This window comes from Rutilus rutilus (genome assembly GCF_951802725.1).
Source record: "Rutilus rutilus genome assembly, chromosome: 10".
Classification (NCBI taxonomy): Eukaryota; Metazoa; Chordata; class Actinopteri; order Cypriniformes; family Leuciscidae; genus Rutilus; species Rutilus rutilus.
Window position 1 is genome coordinate 21,079,907 of NC_140215.1, and position 18,297 is coordinate 21,098,203.

Genomic DNA, 18,297 nt, shown 5'->3' on the forward strand with positions numbered 1-18,297 from the left:
GTGTGAACAAAATACTTTGGTTTCACATTCAGAATTAACCTGTTAGTTTTAGGTTTTCTGCATTTTGTCCATCTTGCCTCATTTGCAAACTAGTCTGGAAATAGTGTAATAAACCGATAATAATGTGGCATTTGTGCTACAGCTGTTTCCCCACATTACTGAAAGGGTTACTTACTACATTACTCTGCACAATTACCAGAAATGTACATAAGGACCTGGATAACTATTTATATAGTTCTTTGATAAGTGTTAACTCATTCCAATGTAGTTAGTTCCTTTTGAATAACCACCAATGCCATCATTTTTAATTCTCTTTATTAAGTATTATTTAAAAACCTCCTTTAAAAAGTGTTTTGCACTTATCAAAAAATAAGTCAATAGAGTCATGGTGTTATGAAAGCAATCTGCTGTTCTCCTCTTCGTGCCACTTTTTGAAAGCTTAGACTTAAGGTCTGCAGCACAGATCCAGTAGTGAGCGCTTAAGATTTGCACTGAGCCACAAGCTAAAAGAGGGGGAGAAAAAAGAAAAAAAATTAACCATATTTTAAATGTTTTCTTTGACAAAAGTCCAATTTGCAATAGCCATTTCAGCATTACAAGGTTGTAGTCACTCACTTTTAAGATATCCTGAGTGACTGAACTTATATCTGGCATCTCTGGTGTGCATGGCTCTGTGGGAAACTTCACTCTGACTTTTGGAGTTGCAAGGCACCAATCCTGACTGAAGCCATCTTCAGGCCTTGGGACAGGGGTTTGCTTCAGCTCTAACACATTACCTGCACCCATCTTCATCCCAGAGAGACTTTCACCAGATGCATTTTTCTGTTCATAGTTGATGGAAGGGAAAGCATTATCTGCATCTCAATAAATGAAACTATAAACCAATACATTTATAAGGTTAAGCATGAAATCTAGGGTATAATGATTAAAATATATTTAAAACATGATTGCTTACAAAAGCAAGAGAACTCCCAAAAAGTGACTGCAGGGACGGGATCTCTGGCATCGCCACATCCTCGTAACGCAGCATTTTTGGCATCTCTGGAGCGTCAAACGAAGGCGCTCTGTTAGTGTTCTGGTAGAGATCTGGTAGGTGAAAGCTGTCCTCCTGTGATCCCCTGTGCCTCTCGCTTTCTTCCTGCTTTTCGTCCTGTGAAACAGTAATTGCAGTGAATAAGTGAAACCATTACACATTTTGACAGGTATTGTATGTGATCAGGGTTTAATGTAATAAAAGTCTCTTGAGGCAGATTTACACATCAGTAACAAAGGTATTGAGTAAAGGGGCACATCACACCTTTTTTATTAGCTTGCTGACAAAAGGTGTCTCAAATGCAGGGAGTTCTGGGGTGGAAGAACAGTTATTAGGGCGAGGAGGAGAATCGAGATCATTCTTTTCTTTCAGTGGTGGAGAGGACGGGATGCGGTGCTTCTCAATCTTAAATCCTGGGGTGCAAAACACAGGAGGCTCTGGGGATTCCAGACTCTCTGAAATATTTAAACACAAACATGCAAATCAATAAGAAACATTAGAGCGAATATAAAGAGCCAACTTCTTTTGTAAACAGTTAGTAAAAGTAAACACATATTCAAGATTTCAGAAACCAATGCCCGGTTTCACAGACAAGGCTTAAGCCTAGTCTGCATGTTTGAGCCGTCTTAAATTAAATGAACTTGCACTGACATATCTTAAAATATGTCAGTGCCATTGTTTTGTCTCAAAATGCACACCAATTATGTTTTTCTTTTCTAAGGCACGTTTATAAAAGCTACTTAAATGTCCTAATTGAACTAAGGCTTAATCTAAACCCTGTCTGTAAAACCGGGCCCAAATGTAATAGTTAAAGAATCAATTATTCAAACAACCATATAGGTTACCTACTAATTTTAATATTCAAAAAAATAATATTCATGCAAAAAGTCTAAATGATTTACCATTGGCGACACCTTTGTTAGGCACAGAAGACACAGTTCTTTCACTGTGAAAGACACAAAACACACAAATATTATTGCACTACCATTAAAAATTTGGCAGCAGTAAGATAAAAAAAAGTACAACTTTTTCAACAAAGGCAAATTAAATTGACCAAAAGTTACAATAAACACATTTATTATGTTACAAAATATTTATATATTTATATATATACACTCACCTAAAGGATTATTAGGAACACATGTTCAATTTCTCATTAATGCAATTATCTAATCAACCAATCACATGGCAGTTGCTTCAATGCATTTAGGGGTGTGGTCCTGGTCAAGACTATCTCCTGAACTCCAAACTGAATGTCAGAATGGGAAAGAAAGGTGATTTAAGCAATTTTGAACGTGGCATGATTGTTGGTGCCAGACGGGCCGGTCTGAGTATTTCACAATCTGCTCAGTTACTGGGATTTTCACGCACAACCATTTCTAGGGTTTACAAAGAATGGTGTGAAAGAGGAAAAACATCCAGTATGCGGCAGTCCTGTGGGCGAAAATGCCTTGTTGATGCTAGAGGTCAGAGGAGAATGGGCCGACTGATTCAAGCTGATAGAAGAGCAACTTTAACTGAAATAACCACTCGTTACAACCGAGGTATGCAGCAAAGCATTTGTGAAGCCACAACACGCACAACCTTGAGGCGGATGGGCTACAACAGCAGAAGACCCCACCGGGTACCACTCATCTCCACTACAAATAGGAAAAAGAGGCTACAATTTGCACGAGCTCACCAAAATTGGACAGTTGAAGACTGGAAAAATGTTGCCTGGTCTGATGAGTCTCGATTTCTGTTGAGACATTCAGATGGTAGAGTCAGAATTTGGCGTAAACAGAATGAGAACATGGATCCATCATGCCTTGTTACCACTGTGCAGGCTGGTGGTGGTGGTGTAATGGTGTGGGGGATGTTTTCTTGGCACACTTTAGGCCCCTTAGTGCCAATTGGGCATCGTTTAAATGCCACGGCCTACCTGAGCATTGTTTCTGACCATGTCCATCCCTTTATGACCACCATGTACCCATCCTCTGATGGCTACTTCCAGCAGGATAATGCACCATGTCACAAAGCTCGAATCATTTCAAATTGGTTTCTTGAACATGACAATGAGTTCACTGTACAAAAATGGCCCCCACAGTCACCAGATCTCAACCCAATAGAGCATCTTTGGGATGTGGTGGAACGGGAGCTTCGTGCCCTGGATGTGCATCCCACAAATCTCCATCAACTGCAAGATGCTATATCCTATCAATATGGGCCAACATTTCTAAAGAATGCTTTCAGCACCTTGTTGAATCAATGCCACGTAGAATTAAGGCAGTTCTGAAGGTGAAAGGGGGTCAAACACAGTGTTAGTATGGTGTTCCTAATAATCCTTTAGGTGAGTGTGTGTATATATATATATATGCTGTTCTTTTCAGCATTTCAGCATTCAAAAAATCCACAAAAATATTAAGCATAATAAATGTTTCTTGAGCACAAAATCAGCATATTAGAATGATGATCATGTGACACTAAAGACTGGAGTAATGATGCTGAAATTTCAGCTTTGATCACAGGAATAAATTACATTTAAAATATATTGAAATAGAAAACAGTTTTTTTAAACATTATATATTTTTAACTGTATTTTTAATAAAATGCAGCCTTGGTTAGCATTCAGTAACACTTCCATTTTACAGTTTAACTTTGTTAAACATGTTACATGTAGTTACAATAGTAATATAACTATAAATTATACATATTTACATGCAAAACCAAACCAACCAAAACCCTAAACCAAACCCTAATCCTAACCTTATAGTAAGGACATGTAGTTGCTTAATATTACTCACTACTTAAATGTATAATTACAGTAACAGGGAAACCTTAAAATAGTTACAGAGACTTCTTTCAAAATATACACTGCTCAAAAAAATTAAAGGAACACTTTGAAAACACATCAGATCTCAATGGGGAAAAATATCATGCTGGATATCTATACTAATATGGACTGGGTAATGTGTTATGAACGAAAGGATGCCACATCGTTTGATGGAAATGAAAATAATCAACCTACAGAGGATTGAATTCAAAGACACCCCGGAAATCTAAGTGAAAAAATGATGCAGCAGGCTTGTCAATTTTGCTGAAATTTCATTGCAGCAACTCAAAATGGTTCTCAGTAGTTTGTATGGCCCCCACGTGCTTGTATGCATGCCTGACAACGTCGGGACATGCTCCTACTGAGACGACGGATGGTGTCCTGGGGTATTTCCTCCCAGATCTGGACCAGCGCATCACTGAGCTCCTGGACAGTCTGAGGTGCAACCAGATGATGTCAGATGGACCGAAACACAATGTCCCAGAGGTGTTCTATTGGATGTAGGTCAGGTGAGCGTGGTGGCCCTTCAATGGTATCATTCCTTCATCCTCCAGGAACTGCCTGCATGCTCTCGCCACATGAGGCCGGGCATTGTTGTGCACCAGGAGGAACCCAGGACCCACTGCACCAGCATAGGGTCTGACAATGGATCCAAGGATTTCATCCCGATACCTAATGGCAGTCAGGGTGCCATTGTCTAGCCTGCAGAGGTCTATGCGTCCCTCCATGGATATGCCTCCCCAGACCATCACTGACCCACCACCAAACCGGTCATGCTGAACAATGTTACAGGCAGCATAACATTCTCCACGGCTTCTCCAGACCCTTTCCTGTCTGTCACGTGCTCAGGGTGAACCTGCTCTCATTTGTGAAAACCACAGGGCACCAGTGGCGGACCTGCCAATTCTGGTGTTCAATGGGAAATGCCAAACGAGCTCCCTGGTGCTGGGCAGTGAGCACAGGGCCCACTAGAGGCCGTCGGGCCCTCAGGCCACCCTCATGAAGTCTGTTTCTGATTGTTTGGTCAGAGACATTCACACCAGTGGCCTGCTGGAGGTCATTTTGTAGGGTTCTGGCAGTGCTCATCATGTTCCTCCTCGCACAAAGGAGCAGATACCGGTCCTGCTGATGGGTTAAGGACCTTCTACGGCCCTGTCCAGCTCTCCTAGAGTAGCTGTCTGTCTTCCTGGAATCTCCTCCATGCTCTTGAGACTGTGCTGGGAGACACAGCAAACCTTCTGGCAATGGCACGTATTGATGAGCCATCCTGAAAGAGCTGGACTGCCTGCGCAAAATCTGTAGGGTCCAGGTATCGCCTCATGCTACCAGTAGTGACACTGACCCTAGCCAAATGCAAAACTGGTGAAAAACAGTCTGAAAAGATGAGCAGGGAAAAAATGTCAGTGGCCTCCACCTGTAAAACCATTCCTGTTTTGGGGGTGGTCTCACTGTTGCCCATCTAGTGCACCTGCTGTTAATTTCATTAACACTAAAGCAGTTGAAACTGATTACCAACCCCCTCTGTTACTTAACTGACCAGATCAATATCCCAGGAGTTTAACTGACTTGATGCTATTCTCTGATTAAAAAGTGTTCCCTTTATTTTTTTGAGCAGTGTATATTTTTTTTATATTGTATGTATTTACAATGTATGTATAACAGCTGGCACAGAAATAGGCAGAGATCTGTTAGATTATGTCCCACACAATCACTGCAATGATTATTTCACTCCAAAATTTTGTGCAAAATGTCATAAAGATCCTAGCAACTTTCTTGCTCCTAAAGATGTAAATTCAACTTAGACAGCATTAAATCTACCCATGAAGCTGAATTTAGTGACTTTAAAATTTGAAGCACATTTTCCAAGTGGCATATTTAGTCTTTTCAGAAGACAAACATGCTTGTGATTTTGCATTCACAACCAGACACAGTAAGCAGCATACCTGCAGGTCTTTGGTGGTTTCTTGTTGAACAAATCCATGGTAAAATCATTGTTCCAGCACATGGTATACTCAGAGATGCCGAAGTCCTCGAGTCTTGGGGTCGGAGCATCTTCCTCCATACTCAGAGAGCACTTGGGTGTCTTTGGCTGCGGTGGATGCATGTTCATGACAAACGGTGGTGGTGACAGAGCCACAGCCGGGACAGGAGCGGCGCTGAGAGACTGCTCTGCTTCACCAAGCACTCTTTGGAATTGAAGTGCAGAAAGACCAAAATCGGAGAGCTTTGGTGTCCGCAGCTGGTCAACGGGTGGTGGCATCTGCTCAGGCGTCTCTGACTGCTGAGCATCTTCACAAACCCCTTCTCTCATTCCTTCATCTTCTTGTGCTGCATCTTCCTCTGCTTGCTCCTTTGTCTCTTTTGTACCGTTAATCTCTAGAAAAGTGAGCAACATTTCCATTGACATATACATGAATTGTAGCAAAGCCTAAACTGAAAACAAAACAAAATAACTATTTTAATCATTAAATAGAGATAATTGCTATAAAATCCAAGCAGAGGCAGCATTTGGATGTTAACATTCTCAGATGTGATAAACATTTACCTATACACCCCTGTCTTGCCATTCGTGGTCTGTAGCCATACTTCTCATAGTGTTTCTTCAGCCTGTCTATGTCTTCTGTGGTCCTCTGCTTCAGCACCAAGCATCTTCTGACGAAGCTCCTCAGCTCAGTACTTGTTGTATCATGTGTAGCAACCTGATCTTGAACTTGCCGCTGCATAATATGATTTTGTGACAAATGTAGCCCATATTTAAAAATACACTAAAGTCATGGACTATAAGTGAGCATACACATACCTTCAGTGTCCTGACTTCAGAGTGCAGCTGATACAGTGCTTGAGCCCCATTCTCTTCATCCTCTGAACAACCACAGACAACGGTCAATGGATGCAAAATTATGACCTGATCATTTTATTACTAACTATAAAACATTTACTGTCAATTTACCATCGTCGTCTTTGAGGTTCTGACTCGTTTGCAGGAGATTGTTGCTTTCAGTCTCCAGATAAACCGTCAGTTTCCGAAGCTTTGCAAAGAAACGCTCAGAAGGATTCATGCTTAATGTCAAACTGAAATGACAATTAACTAGTAATAATAAGAAAATTGAAGATTAAAAAATAATAATAATAGTATTATATTTAAAATATTAACATAAAAATACCGGTAGTTATTTTCAGCATAAACAATAAACTGTAACAGTTTTGGATTGTACGGCTAATGTGGAAAGTGTACAATAACAAGTAACGTTAACGTTAATCACAATAACTAAACACAAGGAAGCTACTGTCTTGGACACATTCATTTAAGAAACACACGGTAACCGACAACGAATAATACCTTAACAGAAGTACTGTGGTTTAATGAACTAGATCCAGAAAGCAACATAAAATACCTCTGAACTGTTGTTTCAAATTTCGCGGCACATCCGGGTTCGTTTTGACTGACTCGTTAGACTTGACGCACATCCAAACACAATGAGACTCATTACTGCCACCCAGTGATGTTTTGCAGAGTCATGCTACGCGAATTATGTTAAAAAGATAGTTAACCCAAAAGTGAAAATTTTGTCATTACTTTGTCTCACTCTCACCCTCAAGATGTTCCAAATCTGCATGAGTTTCTTTGTTCTGTTGAAAACAAAAGAAGATATTTTGAAGAATGCAGGTATAATCCGATAATTGAAGGCACCCATTGACTTTTTTTTTTTTTCTACTATGGAAGTCTTCAACTGTCTGGTCAGCATATTTATTTTTGCTAGTGTGGTTAACAGATCAACGTTGATCCACATGCCTTTATCTTTCTATTAACTTAATTGAAAATATAGTTCCCAAAAAACAAACAAATTCATAGTTTTCATTTAGGCTTATAATTGCGTAACTGCAATAAACGCTTTTTGTCTACAGATTTATGATTTTTTGATATATTATTGTGTAACCAATGACCTAATCCTCAGTTAACACTGGATGCACAAACCGTTTAGTTTCATTCATCCTTTTAATGTGCCCCAGGCCAGACTTCAAATACAGGAGCTTCAGCGCCTTTATTCCCCCCTACATTAACACAATAGTCATGACAGGATATCTCCTCAGTGTTCTGTATGCTTTGTTTAATTTCTGGACACCTCATTCTTTTAAATTACATTTGCTGTTCATCTGGATTATAATTACTAAATGAACTGAGTCTTTCCATTTATTTAAAAAGCACTTGTAATAAATAGAGGTCAAATTAAATAATTGAACATCTACACACCATGAAAAATGTATTGATTGCATTCTAAATCATTTTGATGTGGAAAAAACTCAGGGACAACTAATTCATGTTTTAAAAAGTCTTTATGTTCTTTATTAATTCATGTTTTATATTTCCTTTACAGAAGAGAAACTTCTAAACTTTAATACTTGTTCCTCTAAATCTGTGTGAGTAACTTTAATACATACATGACTAATGAAACTTTCTCTTTGAATGCCCACAGAGATTTCTGAATGCATATATTGACTAACTGTTATCAAACTGCTGTCTTTGTTGATTTATGGACCTGATTTAAATATGGTAGAATATATATATATATATTTTGTATTGAGAGAAGTAAAAATATAATGTGATCTTCACAACAACAAAAAATGTCAGAAAAAAATAAATAAGAAAAAAACATGTAATGACAGAGTTCCCTGTTTAGCCTACATCTTTTTTTTTTTTTTTTTATACAACTTTTATAAACATCTGACCTTTTTGAAAAAAGGTTTAAAAAAAAGATTCAGCTATTTTCTCCTTTTTGGATAATTTAATGACATTTTTAGCTAATTTATATATATATATATTAAATGTAAAATATGGAGGATTACTTCTAGGCCCTGACCAAATTTGTGCATTATCTGCGCTGACTTTTGTGGGACATTTAAACATGTACAAAATTAGCTGAGTGTAGGCTGAAAGCTAATCTGACTGAAATGAAGGTCACCGGTGGGCGCTGTTCTGGATACCTCAGAGAACAGGCTGAGGAAGACTTAAAGAGGCAGAGACAGTGCATCCTGCTGTGGGCACTTGGAAAGTGATAGTCTATGGCAGCAGAAGCCAGGAGGGAGGAGCTGAGCTGGAGAAGGAGACCTACAAACAGTCGAATATCCTCCTATCAGTATTCTCAGAGAAACTGCATTCCAGTGTGGTTGTGTGATGCTGAGTTACACCTTATTCACTGGACAAAGCCTATTTTCCAAACGCTTGTCCACCAGCTGGAATAGAATATTCACAAACCACACCCAGAAATCTATGCCGATACAGAGAGAGGATCCAATAAGTAAAGCAAAGCTTAATCTGGCAAATTTGCTGAGGAAGCTGCAGGTATCATGTATCAAGTATCATGTAACATTGAAGACTGGAACAATACATAAACACTAACAAAGCTTCCCAACCCCAAACTTAGTATACAGTATGCATATATGTGGGAAGATGCCCCCTTAAGAACAATGTGGATTTCCTTTTAAACAGTATTATAGGAAATAAATAAAAACATTTCTTAATTTAGTTGTTATAGCACAAAATGTAAAATAAAAGAGGGGTAAGATGGTCAAAATTGATAGATGAAATGTTACTGGAGTAAGAAACATTATTTATAAATTATAAATGACTTTTTAATTCAATTTAATTCATATTTATTTGTATAGAGCTGATATATTTACATATCTAAAGTATCATTATTGTAAAATACTAAATCAACTATACTATATCGATTTTTTTTTTGGGACAAATTAGTTGATAATAATTGAATAACCAGTGACAGACCAAGCAGAATCCCAGTAAAATAGATTTATCGGAAAGGTAAAATTATTCTATGATTTATGTACAGGCATATAAATATTTACATTTTTAATTACCCATATTTTAATTGAATCATCTATTATTTCATCATACCTCAAGGGTCTAATTTGATATTTTTACTTCAAAATAAAATCTTTAACTTTTACCCCACAAATCTAAAAATATGTATGTGTCCACAAACCCCTCATTAACAAATAGACACAAAAAAACTTTGATATTCAATATGATAAAATGTCATACATCATTATTTTCCAGAGACACAAAATTAGATCTATGAACCTCAAAACTGTTTCGGCTGACTAAATCTCACAAATGTTGATATGTAGATGAAATGACAAAATTATAAATAGCATATCCATTCATCAAAAGTCCTGAGATGAGATTTTGTGTCATCTATATGGTCAGGAGGAAACATTTAGGTGGGGGGGGGGGGGGGGGGGGGGGGTCATCTTATCCCATGTTACCAGCATCTGTTAAATCAGCTACAAAGTTACTTGTGCTCTAAAATGTGTCATTATTTAAATTAACAGCACTAACTTACTTTCTCAACATAACAAAATGTCTTTATCCTGTTGAGATGTCTCCAGGTCTCTCTTGATGTCTGGATAGTCCTCCAGAACACAATGAAAGGTGTCCACTGACAAGGAAAAGAGCTGACAGATAGTCAGAGCTTGTACTGTGTCCAAACGCCTTCCTCTTGTTAGGAGACATGAGTCTGGAAAAGGCAAGGACAGAAATTATTTAACATTAAAATGAACATCTTACCAATGAGTCTGTTTCAAGTCATTGACTATATTACAACACAGAATACAGTACATCATCTAAACAGATACTGCAAAGATTTTTATATATATCGAGTCAAACCTCCAAAGTAGTCTCCATCACACAGTTCCCTCTGGAAAAACTCATTCTCCACAAGGACCTGCCCGTGCTCGATGAAGAACATGCGGTCACCAGGAGCGTTCTGCTGGATGATGATGTCACCCGCCTGGAAGACCTCATACAGCAGCTCCAGAAGAATGGCATTGATGAAGTTTATGTCACGGTTCCGGAAAATGGGAACTTTTCTCACGTGGTCCGAGCACATGGTCAGCAGAATTTCCTAATAAAACCATCCAAATCATCATTAAATCATAAAGACACTGTTTTTATATTAATAACATAAGCAAGCTAGTTTTAATTAATCACTTCTATGAGTATGAATTCCAACAGTGAGCAGCACCTCTCTGAGAGATGAGGACACCCACTTCAGGACATCCTTCTCATCATACCATTTCCCTCCATAGCGAGCCTGATAGTAGTTGTTGATGCGCATACGAAGGGCTTTGGGAAGCTTCATGAAAGTCATATAATCTTCCAGATGGTTTATCTATGTAAAAACAAGCAAATAAGAAGATGGCATACACGATAACCATCTAATATGTTGCTTTATCAAGGTATTTGTTTTTCTTGCACCTTGTTCTTGTACGCTCTTGCTGTTATGTCCACATCAGACATCATAGCAGCAGTGTTGGCAACCATCACTGTGTACATGATGGCTCCAGACACAATGCTAGTCATGACAATCCACAGCTCAACCTCATCTAAAAAACAAAACAAAACTTCAGGCATTAAAAGAAGTATCAATTGTTCATTGTGATTGTTGAATGATAAAATTAGCATATTGCTAAATCGGCTGATCAAAAGTATACTCCTTGCTTGTGGGTGTATCAGAGGAACCATATGATATTGCAGTCATATGAGAGAGTGCCCGAAAGACTCCAAAGGAGTACTTCTCTCCCACTGTGGCGTTCTGAAAAATGACACAAAACAAAAAGTTGACATTAATGCATTCATTCTATCCACTAAAACCACAAAACAGCTCTAAAATAATATCACATACACCGTATGGCTCTCTGTAATACCTTGTTCTTATCAGTCAATCACAGTATATGCTTTTGGTTCCAGGAGAGCCATTTTAAAGGCTCATGGAACTCTTCCATTCCACAAAAGGTTCTTTATATTGGTAAAGGGTTCTTTAGATTTTTTTAAATGTTCTTCACATTATACGGAAAAAAAAGGTTAAGAACTGTTCACTAAAAGGTTTGTTGGGGAACCAAAAATGGTTTTCTATGGTACCGCTGTGAAATCCCCACTTTGAAACTTTTATTTTTTAGTGTATCAAAGCACGAACTCCGTTATCGATGACCTCAGTATTAATATTACTGTAAAATTATTGCAGCATTCAGCTTTAAAGAGGAAAGATTATAATATAATTTCAACACAAATCAATACTTCATATTGACACATTTATGCATTTTGGTATGCAATAGCCATATAAAACGCAGGATAATGTACACTGTGAAAAATTATTGCTGTGATTATTTATCACAACTTAAAATTCAACATAAGAAAAATAAATATTGTGTTGTTTCAACTTAAAAAAGTATGTGTTCGTGCTTGAGTTAAAATGTTAAGTTTAGGCAACTTTAGTTTAGTTAAGTTGGATATTTAAGTTATCGCAACAAATTTTGAGTTGTTATAACTAATTGCAGCAACATTACCAATAATGTTTAAAAAACATTTTAAGAGATTTCTCTAAAGCATATCTGGAAACATTGAAATACTTTCTAGAACATATCTAGAATTGTATTTATATGTTTCACAATTAAACTTTTCATGACTATAAAATGTTATTAATTTCCATGACTTTTCCAGGGCTTGTAAGTTCAATTTTCAAATTCAATTATATTCTCATACTGTATCATACCACATAGATACATACCATTAGATTCTCTCTTCTAACCCAGCAGTCTGAGGGAAATTCCTCAAGCATAGGTACGAAATACTGAATACAGCCATTCCAGTGGCACAGCAGGAATATCATCATAAATAATGACAAGATTCTTAGGAATACCCTCATCACCTCCAAGTTGGCATTTGAAACCTATGGGGCAGAGATTCAATATAAAAATCAAAGGCATTATTTAAAGAAATAAAAACACTTTCTGAAAGATGACTTCCTATTTGCACGTACACTATAAACAATTCAGTTTTGTTCAGATGAGATCAGTTTCACATGGTCAAGCTATTCATTACTTACTCTCTCCACCTCATTGAAAAACCTAACTAGCCTTGACACACGCAGCAGGCGGACAAGACTGAGGATTCTCACAAACATCAAGATGCGCATCATTTTGCTGGCTCTGGATGAGGGAGAGTCACCATGGTATTGTAGATCCTGTCATGAAAAGGGCACAAGACACAAGTTTTCCAGATGAAGCGATGTCATTTCAATACAGTCAAAGGATTGTAGAAAAAGACACATTACCGCAATAAGTAGGATGTAACCAACTGGAAATGCTGCCACCATATCAGGTATAAACCAGCTCTTTAGATACCGTTGTCGAATGCTTTTCAAGTCCAGAATGGCTCCCTGTGTAACATACAGAATGATTCATTGGATACGTTTAAGCAATGTGATATATGTAAAGTCTAGGGCCAATCCTTACATCGCTGTCCTCATTAATGATCCCCATGCGAAAGTTAAGCCCAACGTCAATCAGGAATAGAGTGTCTGAGAACACATTAAAACCCTCCCAACCTACTCCACTGTTCCCATCTAGAAAGGCAATCTCCATTGGGATCCCAATTAGATTCAGAAATGTTATGGCCACCATACACATGATGTAGTAACTCCTGTATAAATAAGAAAAAAAAAGAGATACATTTTTTTTTTTTTGAGCTGCATGGCATTTTTTTCTTTTCTTTTTTTTTTTTTTTTTTTTTTGCATGGCATTTCATGTGGTTTTACTTTTTCAAAACTCAGTATATTTTATTTTATTTTATTTTATTAAACATTTATTAGCCCATTAAACACATACACTCTTCGGAGTATTAAAGGTTTTTTCTTTTTCTTTTTTCTTTGCATCGGTGGTTAAATGAAGAACCTTAAACATACATGTACATCTTTTCATGCCACAAAATGTTCTTTATAAAGGTTATTTAAATCACTATAATGTTCTTCACACTAAGGTTCCTTTGCTAAGTGTTCACTGAAAGGTTCTCTGGGGAACCAAAAATGGTACGTGCACATTACCTTATACGACTGAAGGGATGGATGACGATCACGTCTCCCTCTTTCTGTCTATTGCGCTCCTTCTCCACGGCCACCTCACTGCCGTAGACGTACAGCGAGCGTCTGTTGAGCTGAGGCAGCAGGAGGTTTTTCCACCCATTCCATCTGAAGAAGCGCCTGTGATTCTCAGGTGCGAAACGCTGCATTTTCAGACCCTGACTAAGCACCGTAATCACCGAAGCTCCTCTAACATCTCTCACCGAGCCTCTGTGACAACTTTATTTCTGGACTTTCTTTTATGCTGACCATATTATCCACTTTTCTTCTTCGCCTTCAAGCTCGCTCCCTTTCTTTCTTTCTCTCTCTCACGCACGCACATGCACAGTCACAGAGTAATTTTCCATCACAGTTTTTCTGGCTCGATCCAGAATGTTGAAGGAGATAAGTTCCAGACTTTCCATTCTTCCCCCCCTGTCAAACTAACTATTGTCTCATCAACTATTCAGTATCTCTGCCTCGCGCTCACATCAGCTCAGCTCATCTGGACTGTGGGGCGGTTCTTTGACACAAGGTGGTTTTGAATATCACAAGTAGGCTATTGTCATCTGAACCAGACAGATGGTTCCGATTGAACCGGACAATGGGAGGAGATAGAATTACTTACACTCTCATTGTGTGTAATGACTGTACTGACACAAAGAGATTCTTTCTAATGAGCACATAAAAGTGCACAGAGAATTTTGCTATTCCAAAAAGAGACAGAATACAGGTTTATCTCTTTTTTTTCTTTTCTTTTTTTGCAGACATTTATGCTTTATAAGAAATCAGAGATTAACCCTTAAATTCATGAATTTTTTGCCAATCATTATTACATATTCGGGTCTTTAGCGACCCGGATCTATAGCCTATCTAACACGGATGGATCTCTACCAGACTACCAACTCTGAGTAACAATTAGCCTATACAGAAGAAAACATATTTTGTTACCTTTTGTAGCATGGCAGGGTTTCGTTTGAGTATATGTTTTATACCATCACTGTCCTCGTCAGAGCTCATTTCCCATCTGGCTCCTATTCGCGACCTCAAACAAACATATTCTAAAAACTATCATTTTCAAAATCTTCAAAATCAATATTTTGATGACAGCTTTTTCACCAGATCAGCCAGATCAGCCATCAAGTGACAGTGACACTAATATCTGATTACGTTCAGTAGGCCTACTTGCTCTGCAGTAAATCGCTGAGCCATTTCAAGTTTAGCTGATGATACTTCCTATTCTTTTGTTTTTCACCTACGGTAACTATGAGTGAACTGTCACTTCATCCTTGTGTATCAGACACCTTGTGGAATAAAGGTGAATTGCACTTACTTAATTGAATGGGAAAACAGGCATTCTTTTATTGTATTATTTTTTCGTGTTATATTGTTTAATGAATTGATTGAAGAATACTAAGAGGAATACTCCCGGGACACTAGGTATGCGTTTAAGGGTTAACATAGGTACATCTGGGAAAACTGGTCTGTGCTTTTGTTGTTAACATAGGTACATCTGGGAAAACTGGTCTGTGTTTTTGCAGAGGATGTGCTTACATCAAAAACAGACACCTTCAGCTTTCCACATAGCAATGGTGGAGCTCACTAGATCTCCGTTAAAATGAATACAGTATTGTGTTGCACTGGCAGGCTATGTTTATGAGAGTCACAATACAGTGTTGAATTTCAAAGTGGTATTCAAGTAATGTAACAGGTAACTGATCTTACATTCTCAGAAGGCAACAAACACCTAAACTACATTCATTTGTTGTACTCTATCACATTGCATTCAGTTATAGTGGGTCAATAAATTCATCAAATCAGTAACTGGTTCATCTGTGAAGCTTCTGTCTATTTAAAATACTAAACGATGCATCCATTCAACAATTTTATCTTTATATCTAATATAATTATTATTATCATTAATAACCAATTTGCCAAATGACTTTAAAACATATAAAATTATATATAATGTAGGTAGCTGATATATGTAGGCCTATAATGGAAACATGTCTGAAAAGGAACTACACTACATTACAACTATATAAATTATACATGGTCATAACTCAACGGTTTTGAAACTGTTATGTTGCTACAAAAGCACAATGCTGTCTGATTAATTACACATCTGATTATATGTAATTAATCGGACACCCTTTCAAATGTCACGTTTGAGGTATAGCTTTGCAAAAAAAAAAGGAAAAAATGTTACTCATAAATTAAGTACGACATACAAACAAAAATATACTAAACACCCAGCAGAAATTCCTGAGGGAACCCATGCTGCGTTAGCGTTCTCTGTTGGCCTACAAATTCACGTCATGATTGAAAAGTTCTATTTCTGCTGCTCATATCATGCTGAACTTAGCAGAAAATGCAGAGAAAATGCAATACAGACATTTTATTTTGTGTTATAAACACAATATTTTGCTAGATAAGCTGTACAGCGCACATCTAAAAAGTACATCTGTCAGACTTGACGCAAGTTGCAAACTTAGTGACACATTCAAAACATCACTGGTTTTGCTACACTTTTGAGTTCTGTTTCAGAATTGGGTTCTGTAATCATGTATTTTTATTATCCAATATCCACCTCATGTAAAATACATTAAGACAATAAATCTGTCATCAAAAGCTCACTCCAGATAAGTTCAAGTTCAAGTTCGTTTTATTTATATAGCACATTTTATAACAGCCACTGACTGACCAAAGTGCTTTACAGAACTACAAGATTAAAACAATAGAACCATACATGAGAGCACAGCCCAGATACAGCAGCCTTATGCAGGAATAGCAAAAGCATTGTCGAACTTCAAAGATAAAAAAAAATAAAATAAAAAAATAAGAAATAAGAAAACAAATATGGCAAAACGGTTTCAGACACATCAATAATAAAAACAGAAATGGCAGTATTAGACTTAGGGAAAGAGAAAAAAAAAAATATATATATATATATAGTAAATCTAACCATCCTTAATTATAGGCTAAGGAAAACAAGTGCGTTTTTAAAAGTGACTTAAAAGAAATCACGGAAGGGGCTATCCTAACTGCTAAGGGCAAATTGTTCCACAGCCGAGGCCCAACCACAGCGAAAGCTCGATCACCTCTGCGTTTCAGTCTGGAATGTGGGACTAGTAACAGGTTCTTATCACTCGATCTCAGACTTCTTAATGGGGTGTATGGTTGTAACAATTCAGATAGGTAGCTTGGTGCTTTGCTACATAAAGATTTATATACAAATAAAAGGATTTTAAAATCGATTCTGAGATTAACGGGTAACCAATGAAGAGACCTCAGAATTGGGGTGATATGGTCACTTTTTCGACTATTTGAGAGGATTTAAGGTGATTAATAACCATTTTTTAAATTTAAGGTGAAAATCAAAGGAAATACTAATGTAGTAAAAACCTGCTATCTGTATAGAGATGTATCTCTTTTACACTTTAGAAACAATCTCTAGAAGTTGCATTTCTTTTGTAGTTCCGCTCGTTTGCTGAATGTGTAAAGTGTGAAACAGGTTTAGAGTCAAATAACTTTTGAGCAGTTCTTGAAAACAACACAGGCCAATATAGTGCGTTTGTGCTGAATAAACATGAAGTTAAAGGGATAGTTCACCCAAAAATGAAAATTCTGTCATCATTTACTCACCCTCAAGTTGTTCCAAACCTGTATGAGTTTCTTTGTTCTGCTGAACACAAAGGAAGATATTTGGAAGAATGTTTGTAATCAAACAGATCTCGGTCCCCATTGACTTCCATAGTAGGAAAAAATATATACTATGGTAGTCAATGGGGACCGAGATCTGTTTGGTTACAAACATTCTTCCAAATATCTTCCTTTGTGTTCAGCAGAACAAAGAAACTCATACAGGTTTGGAACAACCTGAGGGTGAGTAAACGATGATAGAATTTTCATTTTTGGGTGAACTATCCCTTTAAGAATAAATTCGCCACAGCTTTGTCACAGAGTTTGTCAGGGTTCTGTCACTCCTGTATTTTCCTGTCCTTGTGTGAGAGTGCAGCTTCACTTAGGCCTACTCTCTCATCTGCTAAATGCATTGTTTCGTTTCAGTGTCAGGGAATGGACATTCATACTACAGGTTTTGTCTTTTGTTGAGCACATGGGTTGAGTGTTTTCTTGTATTTTTGCAATGTAAATAAAGCGCCTTAACCCTTACACGAAACCTGAAAGAATTCTCAGAAAAAGAAATTCCATCAATATCAGAAGCCATCCGTGAAGCTGTATCAGTATGAACATATTGCATTGTAACTAAGTTGTAAAAAGGTCAAGCAAAGTTGGGAGGATTTGCCTGCAAATACTTTATATAAGTATTTTTATAATACCCATCTGACATAAATTATATATGAGATCTGTAATTAAATGTAATGTAATTAAACCATTACATATTTTATTCCTTTATATTAAAAATTATAATACTGAAATGTTAGCAAATTATGAAATAATATTATGATAAAAATAAATAATAAAGTAATAGGCTAGCTTTAAATGGCTTTTATTCTGCACAAGACCTTTATTTTGGTTTA

At 37.3% G+C, this 18,297-nt stretch overlaps 2 protein-coding genes across 7 annotated transcripts; both read right to left on the reverse strand.

Annotated features, from left to right (window-relative positions):
* Positions 1–81: 81 nt before the first annotated feature.
* On the reverse strand, positions 82–7,401 carry ska3 (spindle and kinetochore associated complex subunit 3). Of its 4 annotated transcripts, none has more exons than XM_084420270.1 (10): positions 7,241–7,401; positions 6,796–6,933; positions 6,646–6,707; positions 6,391–6,562; positions 5,789–6,221; positions 1,936–1,979; positions 1,298–1,488; positions 956–1,150; positions 616–822; positions 82–503 (listed from the first exon to the last, which is right to left on the reverse strand). In XM_084420270.1, exons 1-10 carry the CDS (start codon positions 7,311–7,313, stop codon positions 480–482), a joined length of 1,539 nt encoding a protein of 512 aa, XP_084276396.1. In that variant the 5' UTR covers positions 7,314–7,401; the 3' UTR covers positions 82–479. The 4 variants fall into 4 exon arrangements, with proteins under 4 accessions (XP_084276396.1, XP_084276397.1, XP_084276398.1 ...); XM_084420271.1 differs by having other exon boundaries at positions 6,796–6,917; positions 7,186–7,350; XM_084420272.1 differs by having other exon boundaries at positions 6,796–6,917; positions 7,241–7,314.
* A 789-nt stretch (positions 7,402–8,190) lies between these two features.
* On the reverse strand, positions 8,191–17,057 carry LOC311298003 (potassium/sodium hyperpolarization-activated cyclic nucleotide-gated channel 1-like). 3 transcript variants are annotated; one of them, XM_084420544.1, is made up of 11 exons: positions 13,742–17,057; positions 13,155–13,341; positions 12,974–13,078; positions 12,746–12,883; positions 12,428–12,589; positions 11,362–11,455; positions 11,119–11,246; positions 10,886–11,032; positions 10,528–10,765; positions 10,205–10,378; positions 8,191–9,112 (listed from the first exon to the last, which is right to left on the reverse strand). In XM_084420544.1, exons 1-10 carry the CDS (start codon positions 13,924–13,926, stop codon positions 10,209–10,211), a joined length of 1,554 nt encoding a protein of 517 aa, XP_084276670.1. In that variant the 5' UTR covers positions 13,927–17,057; the 3' UTR covers positions 8,191–9,112; positions 10,205–10,208. The 3 variants fall into 3 exon arrangements, with proteins under 3 accessions (XP_084276670.1, XP_084276671.1, XP_084276669.1); XM_084420545.1 differs by having other exon boundaries at positions 8,191–8,952; positions 13,742–17,056; XM_084420543.1 differs by having other exon boundaries at positions 8,191–10,378; positions 13,742–17,056.
* Between the last annotated feature and the right edge of the window lie 1,240 nt (positions 17,058–18,297).